The sequence below is a fragment of the Cydia splendana genome, chromosome 14 (genome assembly GCF_910591565.1).
Source record: "Cydia splendana chromosome 14, ilCydSple1.2, whole genome shotgun sequence".
NCBI classification, from domain to species: Eukaryota; Metazoa; Arthropoda; class Insecta; order Lepidoptera; family Tortricidae; genus Cydia; species Cydia splendana.
The window spans coordinates 15,381,028-15,395,414 of record NC_085973.1 but is presented as its reverse complement, the minus strand read 5'-3'; the positions used below and the strand labels follow the sequence as shown (position 1 = coordinate 15,395,414).

The following is a 14,387-nucleotide window of genomic DNA, read 5'->3' as shown; positions in this document are numbered from 1 at the left end:
TTGTGTAAGCAATCTGCATATCATAAAGTCACAGCCCCGTCTTAGCGACTTAGGGCCACTTGCACCATTCACACACCCGGGGTTAACCGGTTAAACCTGGAGTTACCATGGTTACTAGGGTTGCCAACCGTACTATATTATATAGTATTGTACTATATTTTGGCTCTCTGTACTATATACTTTTGGAAAAATACTATATAATATATAGTACGCTAAAATACTATATTTCCGATTAAACGTATATTACACTCATGTTTAGTATTTTATCTAAAAGTACTATATTTTTTTGAAATGTACTATATTTTGATGCCTTATTCTGGAAAATACTATATTCCACCAAAAAAAAGTTGGCAACCCTAATGGTTACCAGTACAATTTGTCACTGGATTAACGGTTTAACCGTTTAACCCCGGGTTAGTGTTAGTCTTTATAATATTTGTCCATGTGAGACACATAAATACTTAATAACAGAAAGTAATTTTTTTTCAGACCCCAATTTCCAAACCCAACCAGCCTACATGGACCTACCAAGCTGGATCCTGCCGAGCCAACCCCCCGAGCCTCCACAACAGATCCACGAACACTTGTCGCCAAACGTTCCACCAATGTTACCATTTGTACAACAGGAGCATGTAGAACGACCGTATTCTCCTACTGACGTGTATTCAGAGGGTCAGAGAGGTGATGACGGTACATAACTCCCTTAACGAACTCTTAACCGAACCTCCGCAACAGATCTAAGAAAACTTATCGCTAAACGTTCCACCGATGTTGCCATTTGTACGGTAGGAGCATGTAGAACGACCGTATTCACCTACTGACGTGTATTCAGAGGGTCAGAGAGCTGATGACGGTACATAACTCCCTTAACTAACTCTTAACTGGATCTCCGCAACAGACCTAAGAAAACTTATCGCCAGTTCCACCAATGTTACCATTTGTACAGCAGGAACATGTAGAACGACCGTATTCGTCTACAGATGAATAGAGGGTCAGAGAGCAATATTCTTGAACTAGGCAAGATCTATAAGATATCGGAAGTAGTTTATTTGCGGGAATCGATAGTCTTAATGATAAGGAACTGATGTTTTTATAGAACTGTGTTAGGTTCACTGGATAATGCTTAATTTCTACTAATATTTTATAGTGGTATACTTACTAATCTGATGCTCGGTATTAAAAATTGGTGTGAGACAGGACTCAAATTTGAAATTTCCTACCTATGCCTATATATTTTTTGGAAAATCCTGTTTAAATATCAATACATAATTATATTAATTATGTGTTTCAGAGCTCCGAGAGGGCTCCGAGTCCCCGGACCTCCTCCAGAACCATAAACGGCAGAGCGCGTTCTCTCGGCTCGGCCCCCTCACGCAGCCGAAGAAGCCCAAACTCACCATCAACCTGCAGCTGAATAAGGACCAGGCTGTCAGGTAAATATGTCAACAGACGTCGCTCCGCTCGGACGAGGCGATCTGAGATCAAAGAGATCTGAGCACAAAATTCAAGTGTCCAATAATAGGATATTTGACTACTAGTCAAATCAGTTTCTTTGAGCTGTCTAATCGATTTAGCTACTATGAAATTTATATGAAACACTTGCATGTGACGCCACAATACACAGTTACAGTTTTATACGGGTTTCAAAATAGAAATTGTGTCTAAAAATAACTGCTGACTACGTTTCTCTATTAATCTTCTGGTGCTTTATTTCATGCATGGTGTTAAGTAATTTATTTTAAATATGTACAGTCAAATACCCTATAGGGGGTATTCTGCAATGTTCTGCCACCAGAGTACAGCGCTAGCACATATTTTAAACCATAGATTACAACTTATACATACTATACCTTAATAAGCGAAGCGTAGACTTGCAAGAAATTGCATGCAATTTACATTACATTGCAGACTACTAACAGCTAACAGGCCTATTCTAGGGTTGCCATACGTCCCGGTACGCCGGGACATGTCCCGGTTTGAAGCACGGTGTCCCGGCGTCCCGGCCGATAAGAAAATTGTCCCGGTTTAAAAATCATAGTTATTTAGTAGGGGGCTGGACTTAAATAATAATATACCTACATTTTTACGTTTCGAATGGCCAAAATTAAAAAAAATGTTTTATGGTACCTACTACTACCTAATGTCCAATATCAGTTTCTCAGACACACAATAATTAGATGATTATGTAAATTATGTTATTTTATAGCTTTTAAAGTCTGTAATGTAAAGCTCGAATTTCAGGCTCCCAAGGGCCTAAAACCTCATCAATGGAACTTCGGCCCTCCGAGTAACTCTTGTACATATGACACATATTATTGTTGAGTAACACTAGCGCTGCTTTCTTACAGCTCGACCTTCAGCGTCGCTTAATTTTTAACAAATATAAAAATTTGATTTGAGAAGCTTGGCCTTTTGCCTCGCATGAAAGCTCACCGCGCTGGTTATAAGTACGCTTCGGGCTTATTAAGTAATGTGGAGATTTCTGAGCTCGACCTTCAGCCTCACATTTTACCTAAATTTTTGGTTTGTCTTCCAAATCTCGTCTTCTTCAGCTTAGCCTTTGACCTCGCTGCGCCAAGCTCGGCCTACGGTTTCGCTTTTTAATACAATGGACATTGGTTGGCGTCTATGCTCTAGCTGAGGTTATCCTGAAGCACGGCTTCGACCTCGCATGAAAGGTAGCCTCACTGGGGAACTTCGGATTTTTAGGCCCGGCCCGGCCTTTTTAACACGCTTTCACAATTTTGTCGAAAAAATTTCGCGCTCGCTTCGCTCGCGTTTTTTGCTGGTTGACCCCGAATCCCCTGAATCTACATGGTAGTTGGTAGCTTGACTGGTCAATGAACAATCATTTAAACACATGGAAAATGTTCTCCGAAACTACTGTGCTAAAATTTTGAAAAAAAAAAACACAAAATAGTTCTTTACCAATCTATAGGAAAACCTATTAGAAATGTGCAGTCAAGCGTGAGTCGGACTTAATTATAGACATTTCACTCACGTTTCACATGAAAAAATACATTGTTACAAATTGTGTAACCCTTTAAACGCGACGCGAGTCCGACTCGCATTTGGCCGGTTTTCTTTAATGTCCCGGTCTGAGTCCCCACACTTATGGCAACCCTAGCCTATTCGGATTTCGAGATAATCACAAGATCTTGAGACGATTTAGAGATCAACTAGATCTACATTAGATATCGACTAGATGTGACTTGTAGTGTAGTAAATGAAGCAAGTTGTTGTATGGAGACCCATGCATTAATTTCTCAGTCGATGAAATTTAGCTTGGTTATTGTATAGTATGAGCCGAGACTAACATTATAAATATCCAAAAAAAAAACACTCCTAAGTTAGGTAAAAACACAAATCTGATTATATATTGAACCGAGTAATTCCTCAGTCCAAAATTATTTTACAAAATAAGTTATTTGTATCAGTATGTGATACTAGAAAAAAATCTAAAAGTTTTGTCAAACATGAGAATATTTTTTTATAATACTTCCTTTTTTTGACGCTCATTTTCATCGGAAAATTGCTCTGTCATTTTTTTCTTCTTATATGATCTTAGAATATAATTTGGCGCAGTGGGTAAAAAAATCCAAAAAAAATGCGTATCGAAATGTATGTATTATAGAACTATTCAAAACTGAGAGTGGAAAATTTTTAGATTTTCATTTTGTAGGTATATAAAACGGCAATAAAATGGCATTCCAGTGAAAAAATTAGACTGAGCAATTTTCCGGTCCACGACACGCCAAAAAATTTTATTTTATTAATACTGGTATTTCTGCTGGGATATTTTTTTGATATTTCATATATTGTTGGAATACGTTACATGAATATGTCTGGTGAAGAAAGTTTGAACGGAGCATTTTTCCGTAAAAAGATATTAACGATTTAAGACTTTAGGTATTTACTTTAATTCTATTATTATTATTCTTTGGAAATTTATACAATACTTTTTATTTATTGATACTTTATCATACTGTAAAGTTTTTTCTGGCTGAGGAATTACTGCGGGGTCCACTACCTTTATTTACTACACTATTGGATATTAAGTCATAACTTGTCGAAATCGTTCAAGAGGACCTCCAGAATCGCGGAAACGTCAAATTTGACATATCTATCTTACAAATATCTTTAAATTATCCGTATCGTAACTTGTTGAAGTCTAGTAGAAATCTAATTCATTTTCCGAATCGAGCCGTAAGTTACTGAATTCAAAAATATATCAGATACCGTAATGTAATAAACATGGCTTGCAAGTGCAAGTCTAAACCTCACTTGAAACTGTTTTTTGACAAGTTTGTAGTATAATTTTGATGTATGAAGACGTTTGGTTTACAGCGAAACTCGAAAATCTAAATTTCGTTATCTGCCTACCTCTATCGCTCGAATATGCAAAAGTGACAGAGGCCGATAACGAAATTTCGATTTTCTTGTTTCGCGGTAGGCCCTCAGTTTGTGCTAATAGCGCCCTCTACGCAGAGTTTTGTGTAATATTCCCTGTTCGAAGCACATTTTTTCTTATTTTGTATACCTTTGCAATGTGTAAACATGAAGTCCCTATACTTGTTGCAACTTTATTACTTCTCTGGCCACGTTTTCACCATATTTTTTATCTCATTCACCAGAGAGGTGGTGGGTGAGACGGACGAATCGTTCCGCTACATTCCCGTCCACCTCCGCAAGGATATACTCGAGAGCGAAGACGAGATCGTGAAGAAATACCTGCCTTTCTGGCCGTGGAAGAAGAACCTGCAGCTTAGGAAGACCGTCTCCGCTAGGTTATCTAAGGTAATCCCAGTATTCAAGTAAACGTTATTATTCTCTTTTAGGCCCCGTTCGCACGGCAGCTTTTTCAACGCGCGTTAAAAAAGCGTTTGAATGACACAAATGGATAACCATGTATGTATTCACACGACAGCGGTGGCGCTTTTTAACAAACGTTGTTGGATTTTCGACTTTAAGCCTTGGTCGTTAAATCGAATTTAGAGTGCAGACAGATTCAAGCGCTTTTTTAACGCGCGTTGAAAAAGCTCCCGTGCGAATGTGGGCTTAGGCCTCATTCCCACGAGCGGTTTTACAACGCGCGTTAAAAAAGCGCTTGAATCTATCCGCACGATTAAAGTCGAAAATCCAACAACGCTTGATAAAAAGCGCCACCGCCGACGTGTGAATATAAATACACATGTATCCACTTGTGTCATTCAAACGCTTTTTTAACGCGCGTTGTAAAAGCGCTCGTGGGAATGAGGCCTTAATTATTCACGCCAACGTCAGCCTTTCCCGGTATTAGGCCGTGCGCACATGTGACATATTTTCTGAATAAATGGTATCTTACCCTTAACGCCGTTGGTAACCACCAACGCTTGGCAATGACGCTGAGATTAATCATTTTGATGAATATTGTGTTTTGTTTGTTTTAGTCTGTTATGCTTTTGGAACAAGAACAGATGGAGGCGGGATATGAAAAAGACAACGTGTTTATACAAGTCGTGGTAAGTAGTCAACATTCTATACATTACAAACATTATCCCTTCTTGATGAAATTTGGTAAAGAATACTCAAGATATGATACTCAGTTGACCCTAAGACCTAATTTGAGAAAACTTGACGAATTGAAATTAAAAGATTAAGAGCTGATTTAGACGGCGCGCGAACTCGCATGCGATTTTAGTTATATTGCAGTCTGTTGGTTACGTCCAATTCAACCGACCGATCAAAAACCGCAATGTAATGTAACTCGCATGCTAGTTCTCGCATCGTCTAAATGAGCCCTAATTAAATATTCGGTTTGAATCCGTATCATACACAGACAAGGGGTTAAACGTAAAAAACAAATTACAAATAGCCTCCTAAATATAATTTACGCTCAATCTTTGCATTTCTCCATTATTTATATTCTATCTATAAGAGAATTGATTGTGATAGAGAGGTAAAGTCTAAGAAAACGTAACCCTTAGGGTCATTCCACCGTTTCGGGTGTTACACTTGAACTCTTAAAATAAGGTTTTATTCGATATTGTAACAGGAACTAGGAGGTTATAACTATTGATTCATCTACTACTTTGATAATATTTTCTTTTCCTGTACACACATAATTAAAGTATAAGAGCAATAACGAGAGAATCACTAAAAAGTAGCTGTTTCGGGCGTTACGGGAATTGGCCTATACCTTCTGACCATCAGTACCAAAATGCATAATTTAGCGAATTTTGTCAAGTAACCTCCAGTTTTATTTATGTCAAGTAATAATAGTTAGTATAGTCTACTGAAACACCGAAGTAACACTTAGTATCACTTTTCAATTAATTTTAATAAAATAAATTACCTGTTTCGGGTGTTACTCATGGTTCGTTTCGGGTGTTACGAGTACGAAGTTAAGACAGATTTATACGAAATTATGGCTCATTTTATTGAAATTATAGTCTTTTTAATAAATTCGATTAAAAACATAAGTAATAAATGCTGAATTATTATAAAATACATTAATCTTAACAATAAAAACTGTTTCTCGAAAATATCATAATTATTTTTCTTTCGATGCGAATATTACCGAAAATATTCACTTAATCAAAAAATGGTCGATGGTGACACCTATTCATTTTGAAAGATCTATCCAACGACACCCCACGTCACAGGATTAAAGTCACAAAAAAATTAAAAATATTTTGTACAGGAGCAAACCTAAAATTTTTTTTTTTGTAATTTTTGTGTTACTACTTTGTCGCCATCATTGATTTATGTATCCATGACAAATTGCAGCTTTCTAGCGCTAACCATCACGGAGAAAAGCCGGGGACGGACAGGCGGAAAATCAACACGTTTCGGGTGTTACACAACTTCAAACTTTAAAACATACGACTAAAGCAGACGCTAAAACAACAACTATTACACATTTGCATAGGTTCACATCATAGCCTTTCTTTGGCAAAACATGTTTGGCTATAGTTAATTACGGGAAAAGTTACACATACTTTTATCTCTTTTTCGTTTCGGGTGTTACTTTGAGACCACAGTCTAGAATACTCCTCTAAAAACCGATTAATCCATGCTTTTTAATATTTTTAAAGACAAATTATAAAATTACGATATTTTACCTGGAATAACTGCGGGAAATTTGTAACAGTTTACAGTTACTTTCTTTTTAATTAGTCTTGCCAATATCGCTGTATAAAATTAGTTTTACGCCTATCATTTAAACGTTGCGATCAAGTACATGAAAAACGTGTAAAAATTGTTTTTTTTTTCGGTTTTTTTTTCTGACATGAAGGTTTGGTATGTTTTCTATGGAAATAGGTTAGTGTTGACTTCTTAAACTAATTTTCATTTTTGAACCCTTGGTAGCGTTTATTATGGAATGACCCCTTAGTAGATATGAGCGCCGATAGGCATTTAGCCGGCGGCGGCGCGCCGGTCAATATCGGTCGGCGGCGGCGGCGAATCGGCGGCGTGGCCTTGAAACACCTTTGATTAATGAAAAACGAATTCAAACCAAAATTTTACCCGTTAACATGTTTTTGTTGTAAGGAAGTTATAAAATAAGTGTATTTTTCAATTTCAAGCAAAATTTATTCAATAAAGGTACGAAAAAAGTTTTATAAAGTATGAACAGTATCGCGCGGCATCAGAGGCGGTCTTAATCTTGGCGAGGCCCTGGCCGGAAGATCTTTGCGAGGCCCTTATCTTTTGTGCTTAGTAAAAAGTAGCGGATTGACTGTATCAGGGAAACGTCTGGTCGACAGTCCAAAGAGCCGAAGTGAGGAAAATCAAGCTCCGTCATTAACCAATTACGACCCAAAAAACAGATTTATGTCAAAAAGTGAGGTCCAGGGCCGAGCTCCACCTAACACCGAAGACCTGTTTCCGACGCCTTCCCATGCGAGGCCAGAAGCTGCAGGTAATGCCAAGTGTGAGCTTGGCTGACGGCCGAATGCCCGGAGCGCCGATTACGGCGCGCCTCTGTGCGAGGCCGAAGGCCAAGCTACAAGAGAGCAGAGCTTGGAATTGAACTATAGGTCCAGTGTAAGCAAGTCCGAAGGCCGATAAAGACCGAGGCCATAGTGTTAAAGACCTGGAGCTTTCCTGCAGGTGCATTGGTGCGAGGTTAAAGGCCGTGCTGCAGTGAAGCTAAGATCGGAGAAGATCTAATGACCAAGCATTTATTTTAAAAGTAAGGCCGAAAGTTAGGCTCCAAACAGGGCCGAAAACTTGGAGGTTCAGATAGCGTTTTACTTCTATGCGAGCGATGCGAGGCCAAAGATTGGGCTGCGAGAAAGCAAAGCTTGAAATTTGAACAATGGCCAAGCTTATATGAGACCAGATTCCGTTTCCGAGGCCCTTCCGTGATTCCGTGCGAAGCCAACGGCCGGACCTTTGGGCGTGAAAACACTTAATATCTGAAATTAACCCCTTTTAAAGACATTCAATCCATGCTTGCAATGATTAAATTCGCGGTGAAGAGAAGATGGCCGATGGGGTCGAAAAGTGCTCGAGTGGAGACCACGGACTAGCAATGGCAGCGTAGGACGTCCACCCACAAGATGGACAGACGACCGTATTAATGTCGCCGGAAGACGCTGGATGCGGGTCGCTTCCAACCGGTACGTATGGAGGTCCAAGGGGGAGGCCTATGTTCAGCAGTGGACGTCTTATGGCCGAGATGATGACGGATGAGCTAGCCAGCTGGCAAAATTAGTAATTTCGTTGCCCTAACAGTACTAGCGCGGTTACCAAACAGAAAAGTTTGAATTTACCATCAATATTTTTTAATTATATGGACCTATAATTATTTATTTATTTATTATACAATAAGTTACAACTTACAATACCTTTTGAATGTCTATAAGCTATTCAGACTGGCGCTGTTAAAGATCTAAACTAAATAAAATATATATTTCTGATTCTGAAAGTAGTACTATCTAACAAGGTCACGCCGATGCCACGCCGATAGCGCAGCGTCGGCGGCGGCGGCGCGAAAATTTTGTCGGCGGCGGCGGCGCGCCGGCGCGGCGCTCATATCTACCCCTTAGTAACTAATGCAAAACGTAACTGCGCCATATGTTTTGCGTTCACTGAATTGTCAAACGTCAAATTTTGACAATCAGAGTTACCGCAAAATGTATGGAGCTGTACAGCGCCATCTCGTTTAAGTACCTGTCAAATTCTAAGCACGAAATTGTCATAGATTTTACACATCTTACTCAACCAATGTAACTTTGGTTTTAGGTAACGGGATACCCGAAGACATGGACGAAAGAAGACGTCCTCGACGCAGTCCTAGACTGCGTGAAGGGCAAGAGCTTCATACCTCTGTTCATAGAGTTCACGTCGCAAAAATGCAGGTTTCTTGTCATCCGCTGCCACTCTGCGTTGGTCGCCATACATAAAGTGGGGTTCTGCATACGCAAGGTATGTTATACATATTTGTTAATATTATATCGGTGTCCCTAAAACCAATGCCAATACTTAAAGGGCTTATAGAACAGCTGATGGGCTACAAGATTAAGCAAATTTACCCTTATCTGTGCCGATATCCCAAAAACTACATATGAGAATTCAGCTGATGTGATCTATAAGCCCTGACAATCTATAAGTCTTGGCGTTGGTTTTAGGCACAGCCTGTATATAGCGTCGTCAAATAATGAGGGTTGCCATTTCGAAATTTTCTTTGAAAACATCTTTAAAATCAGGCATGCGATACAAAAGACACATAATTAAAAAAAAGTTAAATAAGTTACATTCTGTAGATGTGGTAGGTACACTTGCCTTTGTGCTGTTGCTAAGCGTGCCGGTAAGCGGGTGCAGAAGCTGAGATAAATAACAAGCACCAAGCGTTCGTTTTCAAACACCAATTTATTGTCCGTTAGTACGGCACACGAAAGGAACAGTTAGCACAATACACATCAGTCCATAAAGAGCAGAAGGAGAAGAGCGAAAGCGAAAGAAAAAGCGAACTATTTAGAATACAATGCAAGCGGAATGCAATTTGGCTCGGCAGCACGATAAGGCACATGCGTCTCGCGTCGAGGTCTCTCAAGCACTGGCTGCGCCTGCGCTGGCGGGCGCAATACAGGACTGCGAGCGCTGCAGCCGACGGTCGCCCGTTAGACCGTTCCGTACGGCACGCAGCGCTTACAGCGGAACTAGATCAATTTACTCCGGGACAAAGTGCATGCCAAGTAGAAATCTAATAACAAAATCGGTCGCTCTGTCCGCGAGAGATTAAATACATATTTGTATTGAGATTTCAGATATACATTATTTGTTATTATTATTTAAGAAATTATTCATATAAATGTTATATAACCTTAATATAAGTTATACATTATTATAACTTACACAAAATTATACATAAAAATTATTATCTTCGACATGAAATTAAGGAAATTTACGCACGATAAATTACCAATTATTATTATTAATAAAATAAAAGTTATAAAGGTCATTCCGACCCCACATCACCCCCCTCCAGAGACCGTCAAGGGCGATAGAAAAAAAAAATTAATAATAATCTGGGACACGCACTGTACGTCCTGACTTTGTCTTTCTGACCGTGTTTTCAGTCTCTGGAGTAGGTTGAATGGACGGGATAGGAATTGGTACATTCGGCACATCTGCCAGTATATATGCAGGTTTAATGCGGTCTATGGACACTGTAACACTTTTGCCTTTCACACGCAACTTGAACACTTTATCACCTCTTTCGAGCACTTCGTACGGACCAGTATACGCCGGCTGCAGCGGTGGATGACACGCATCGTCTCTGAGCAGCACGTGACTGGCGGTGTTGAGATCCTTGTATATGAAGACTCGTCTATTGTTCGTATGGCGTGACGCTGGCACTGGAGTGAGGTTATGGGCAAACTTACGCAGGCGTGCGACATAATCCGTCACATCTATAGTGTCATCTGGCGACTTTGAGTGTAATAACTCTCCTGGCAACCTCAGAGGCTCCCCGTATACGAGCTCAGCAGTAGAAGCGTTGAGATCCTCCTTGTACGCACTACGTATACCGAGCAAGACCAATGGTAATGTGTCTACCCAGTTGCTAGACGCGTGACAGGTGATAGCAGCTTTTAACTGTCTGTGGAAACGCTCCACGAGGCCATTGCACGCCGGGTGGTAGGCTGTTGTGCGACGATGCTGGAAGCCTGCTAGCTCCGATAGATGCTTGAACAGGCAGCTCTCGAATTGTCTGCCACGATCGGTCACAATGTCGTTGGGGCAGCCGAACCGTGATATCCAGCCATGTAGGAGTCCTCTGGCTACGGCTTCTGCTGTGATATCCTGTAGCGGTACTACCTCAGGCCAACGTGTATATCTATCGACAGCTGTGAGGCAGTATTTGAACCCTTGAGAAACTGGCATGGGGCCTATGAGGTCTATGTGGACGTGCATGAACCTCGCTCTTGGGAGTCGGTATGTTCCGAGTGGCGCAGAAATGTGGCGAGTGACCTTGGCTCTCTGACATGATAAACAGGTACGTGTCCATTCGCGGCAATCTTTATTGATACCTGGCCAAACGTACCGGTCTGTAACGAGCTTTATGGAGGCATTAGCACCAGGGTGGCTAAGGGAGTGCAAGCTCTGGAACACTTGTCTTCGCAACTCCTTCGTGACATAGGGCCTGAGTGTTTGGTCACTCTCGTTGCAATACAGTTCGGCCTGCATACCTGGCAACTTGAACTTCTTCAGGTGTAGCGAATTGTCACTATGTAGGAGCTCCTGCAACTCTGGATCTCTTATCTGGGATTGCGCTAGCTTCTCCAAATCGATCGGCTGTGTAACTTCCTCAACGCGCGACAGGGTATCTGCCACAACGTTGTCCTTCCCAGAGATATGCCTTATATCCGTCGTGAATTGAGCTATAAAGTCCAAATGCCTGAACTGTCTGGGTGAGCAATTATCCTTGCGTGAGTTGAAGGCGAAGCAGATGGGCTTGTGGTCCGTGTAGATCGTGAAGTCCCTGGCCTCGACCATGTGCCTAAAGTATTTGAGCGCTTCATATATGGCCAAGAGCTCCCGATCGTACGGCGAGTACTTACGTTGCGCGGGGCTTAATTTTCTGGAGAAGAACGCCAGAGGCTGCCATTCCTCGTCGATATACTGTTGCAGCGCAGCGCCCATGGCGGTATCGGAAGCGTCTGTGACGATGGCCAGCTTAGCTTGACTATTGGGATGCGCCAGCATCGCAGCCTGACATAAGCTGTCCTTGCAACGCTCAAAAGCCTCATTTTCTTCAGCGTTAAAGTTGACTGGATGAGAAGGCTTTACGGATCCAGTTAAAAGCGCATGAAGTGGAGCCTGAGACGCTGCTGCCCCAGGGATAAATCTGCGGTAAAAATTCACCATCCCTAAGAATCTGCGCAGCTCCCTCACGTTCTTTGGGACCGGGAAGTCTTTAATGGCATCGACCTTGGACGGGAGGGGCTTGGTACCTCCGGCTGAAATGCTGTAGCCCAGGAATGTTACCTCCGATGCACCGAAGACACATTTAGAGGTGTTAATCACCATCCCGTACTCCTGGAATTTGGCAAACAGCTGGCCCAGGTGCTCTTTGTGAGTTACTTCATCCTTTGAGTATACCAGAAAGTCGTCTAAATAGGCATAACAAAAATCCAGTCCCCTTACCATCTCATCCACAAACCGTTGGAACGTCTGGGCAGCATTCCTGAGCCCGAACGTCATATACGGGAACTCGTAGAGGCCAAACGGTGTGGTGATCGAGGTCTTCTGGATGTCTTCTGGGTTCACGGGGATCTGGTGGTACGCCTTCTCAAGGTCGATGGTGGAGAAAACCTGGCAACCAGAAATGCTATGAGCAAAATCGTGTATATGGCGAATTGGATATTTATCCGGAACAGTCCTTGCATTTAGCATTCGGTAATCACCGCAAGGCCTCCAGCCATTATTCTTCTTAGGGGCTAGGTGCAGAGGTGACGACCAAGGTGACTCTGAAGGTCTGGCTGTACCATTTTGTAGCATCGCTGAGAACTCGTCCTTAGCAATTTTTAATTTGTCCGGGGCCAACCGTCGAGGAGAGCAAGACACAGGAGGCCCTGGAGTAGTCCTTATAAAATGGAGGACGTTATGCTTGGGAACCCGATGAACGCCAGATGGGCGAGTAATGTCGGGGTATTCAAGTAGTATGCGATGATAATCTGACTCACCCGACACCACCTTGACTGAAGATATTTCGTCCGTCGAACATCCAGGCAAAGCCACGGCACACAAGCTAGTCGTTCTATCGACCAGCTGTTTATTCTTGCAGTCAGGAAGAAGGTCGTAATAAGCCAGGAAGTCCACGCCGATTATTGGCTTCGTCACATCCGCAACAATAAATCTCCAAGCAAAGTCGCGGCGCAAGCCTAGATTCAGCACCAAGTGTAAATAGCCATAAGTTATTATGGGTGAGCCGTTCGCAGCAGCTAACTGGTAGTTGGTTGGTTGTCGCCGATATTTCAGTTGCGACCTTGGGAAGACACAGACGTCGCTACCAGTGTCCACGAGAAACTGTATCTTCGTTGATTGGTCAGTAACAAATAAGCGACCAGGACTCGGGCAAACGGCGGTCGCCATCAACGAGTGCCCCTTTCGTTTCCCGCCTGGTAGTCGCACGGTTTCACGCACCTTGTTGCTTTCTCACCAAACTTCGCATGGTACCAGCACTCAGGAAACTTCCGATAACTTGACTGCGACCTCTGAGAGCTGGAGCGGTTGCGGGATTTGCCGGATGCGCGAGATCTTGATCGCGACGGCCTATCACTATTGAGCTGACTTTTTAGCGCCTTCATGTCCTTAGTCAACTCACTCACTTGACGCATGAGGATAGCCAATTGAGGATCAGGCGCTGATGCTGCGGCTACCTGAGGAGTTGCCACGTCGTGCACACGGTCAGCCAACTCTGCTAGCTCTTCAATTGGGTCATTGGGCTTCGATGCGATCACGAATTGCAAGTTACTTGGTAGGCGAGACGTCCATATAGATAAAAGAAACTCATCGGGTACATTCGGCCCGGCCAAATGACGCAGGTGGCGGAGAAACTGGGAAGGTTTTCTATCACCCAACTCTTCCTGACTAAGCAACTGCTTCACTTTCTTCTGCCGGGACACAGAGAGCCTTTTGATGAGCTCTTCTTTTATTTTCTTATATTTGTCGGTAGCTGGCGGCGAAACAATTATATCTTCCACCTCAGCGGCATACTGAGAATCGAGCTGCGCGACTATGTAATTATATTTGGTCGCGTCCGCAGTAATATTCGAAACACTAAATTGCGATTCCATTTGGGCGAACCATACTGCCGGTTTCTCTGGCCAAAACACAGGCACTTTCACGCCGATGCGGTAAATTTCCGTTGCTATGCCGCCATCTTGAGCACCGTT

General features: G+C 42.2%; 1 protein-coding gene across 1 annotated transcript in view; it reads left to right on the top strand.

Annotated features, from left to right (window-relative positions):
• LOC134796801 (uncharacterized) overlaps positions 1–14,387 on the top strand; it is a 68,776-nt gene that overhangs the window by 34,999 nt on the left and 19,390 nt on the right. The window contains exons 12-16 of the mRNA XM_063769024.1: positions 490–690; positions 1,292–1,433; positions 4,635–4,797; positions 5,430–5,501; positions 9,232–9,414. Of these exons, the coding sequence (XP_063625094.1) occupies positions 490–690; positions 1,292–1,433; positions 4,635–4,797; positions 5,430–5,501; positions 9,232–9,414 (761 nt within the window). The remainder of the gene's footprint in view (positions 1–489; positions 691–1,291; positions 1,434–4,634; positions 4,798–5,429; positions 5,502–9,231; positions 9,415–14,387) is intronic.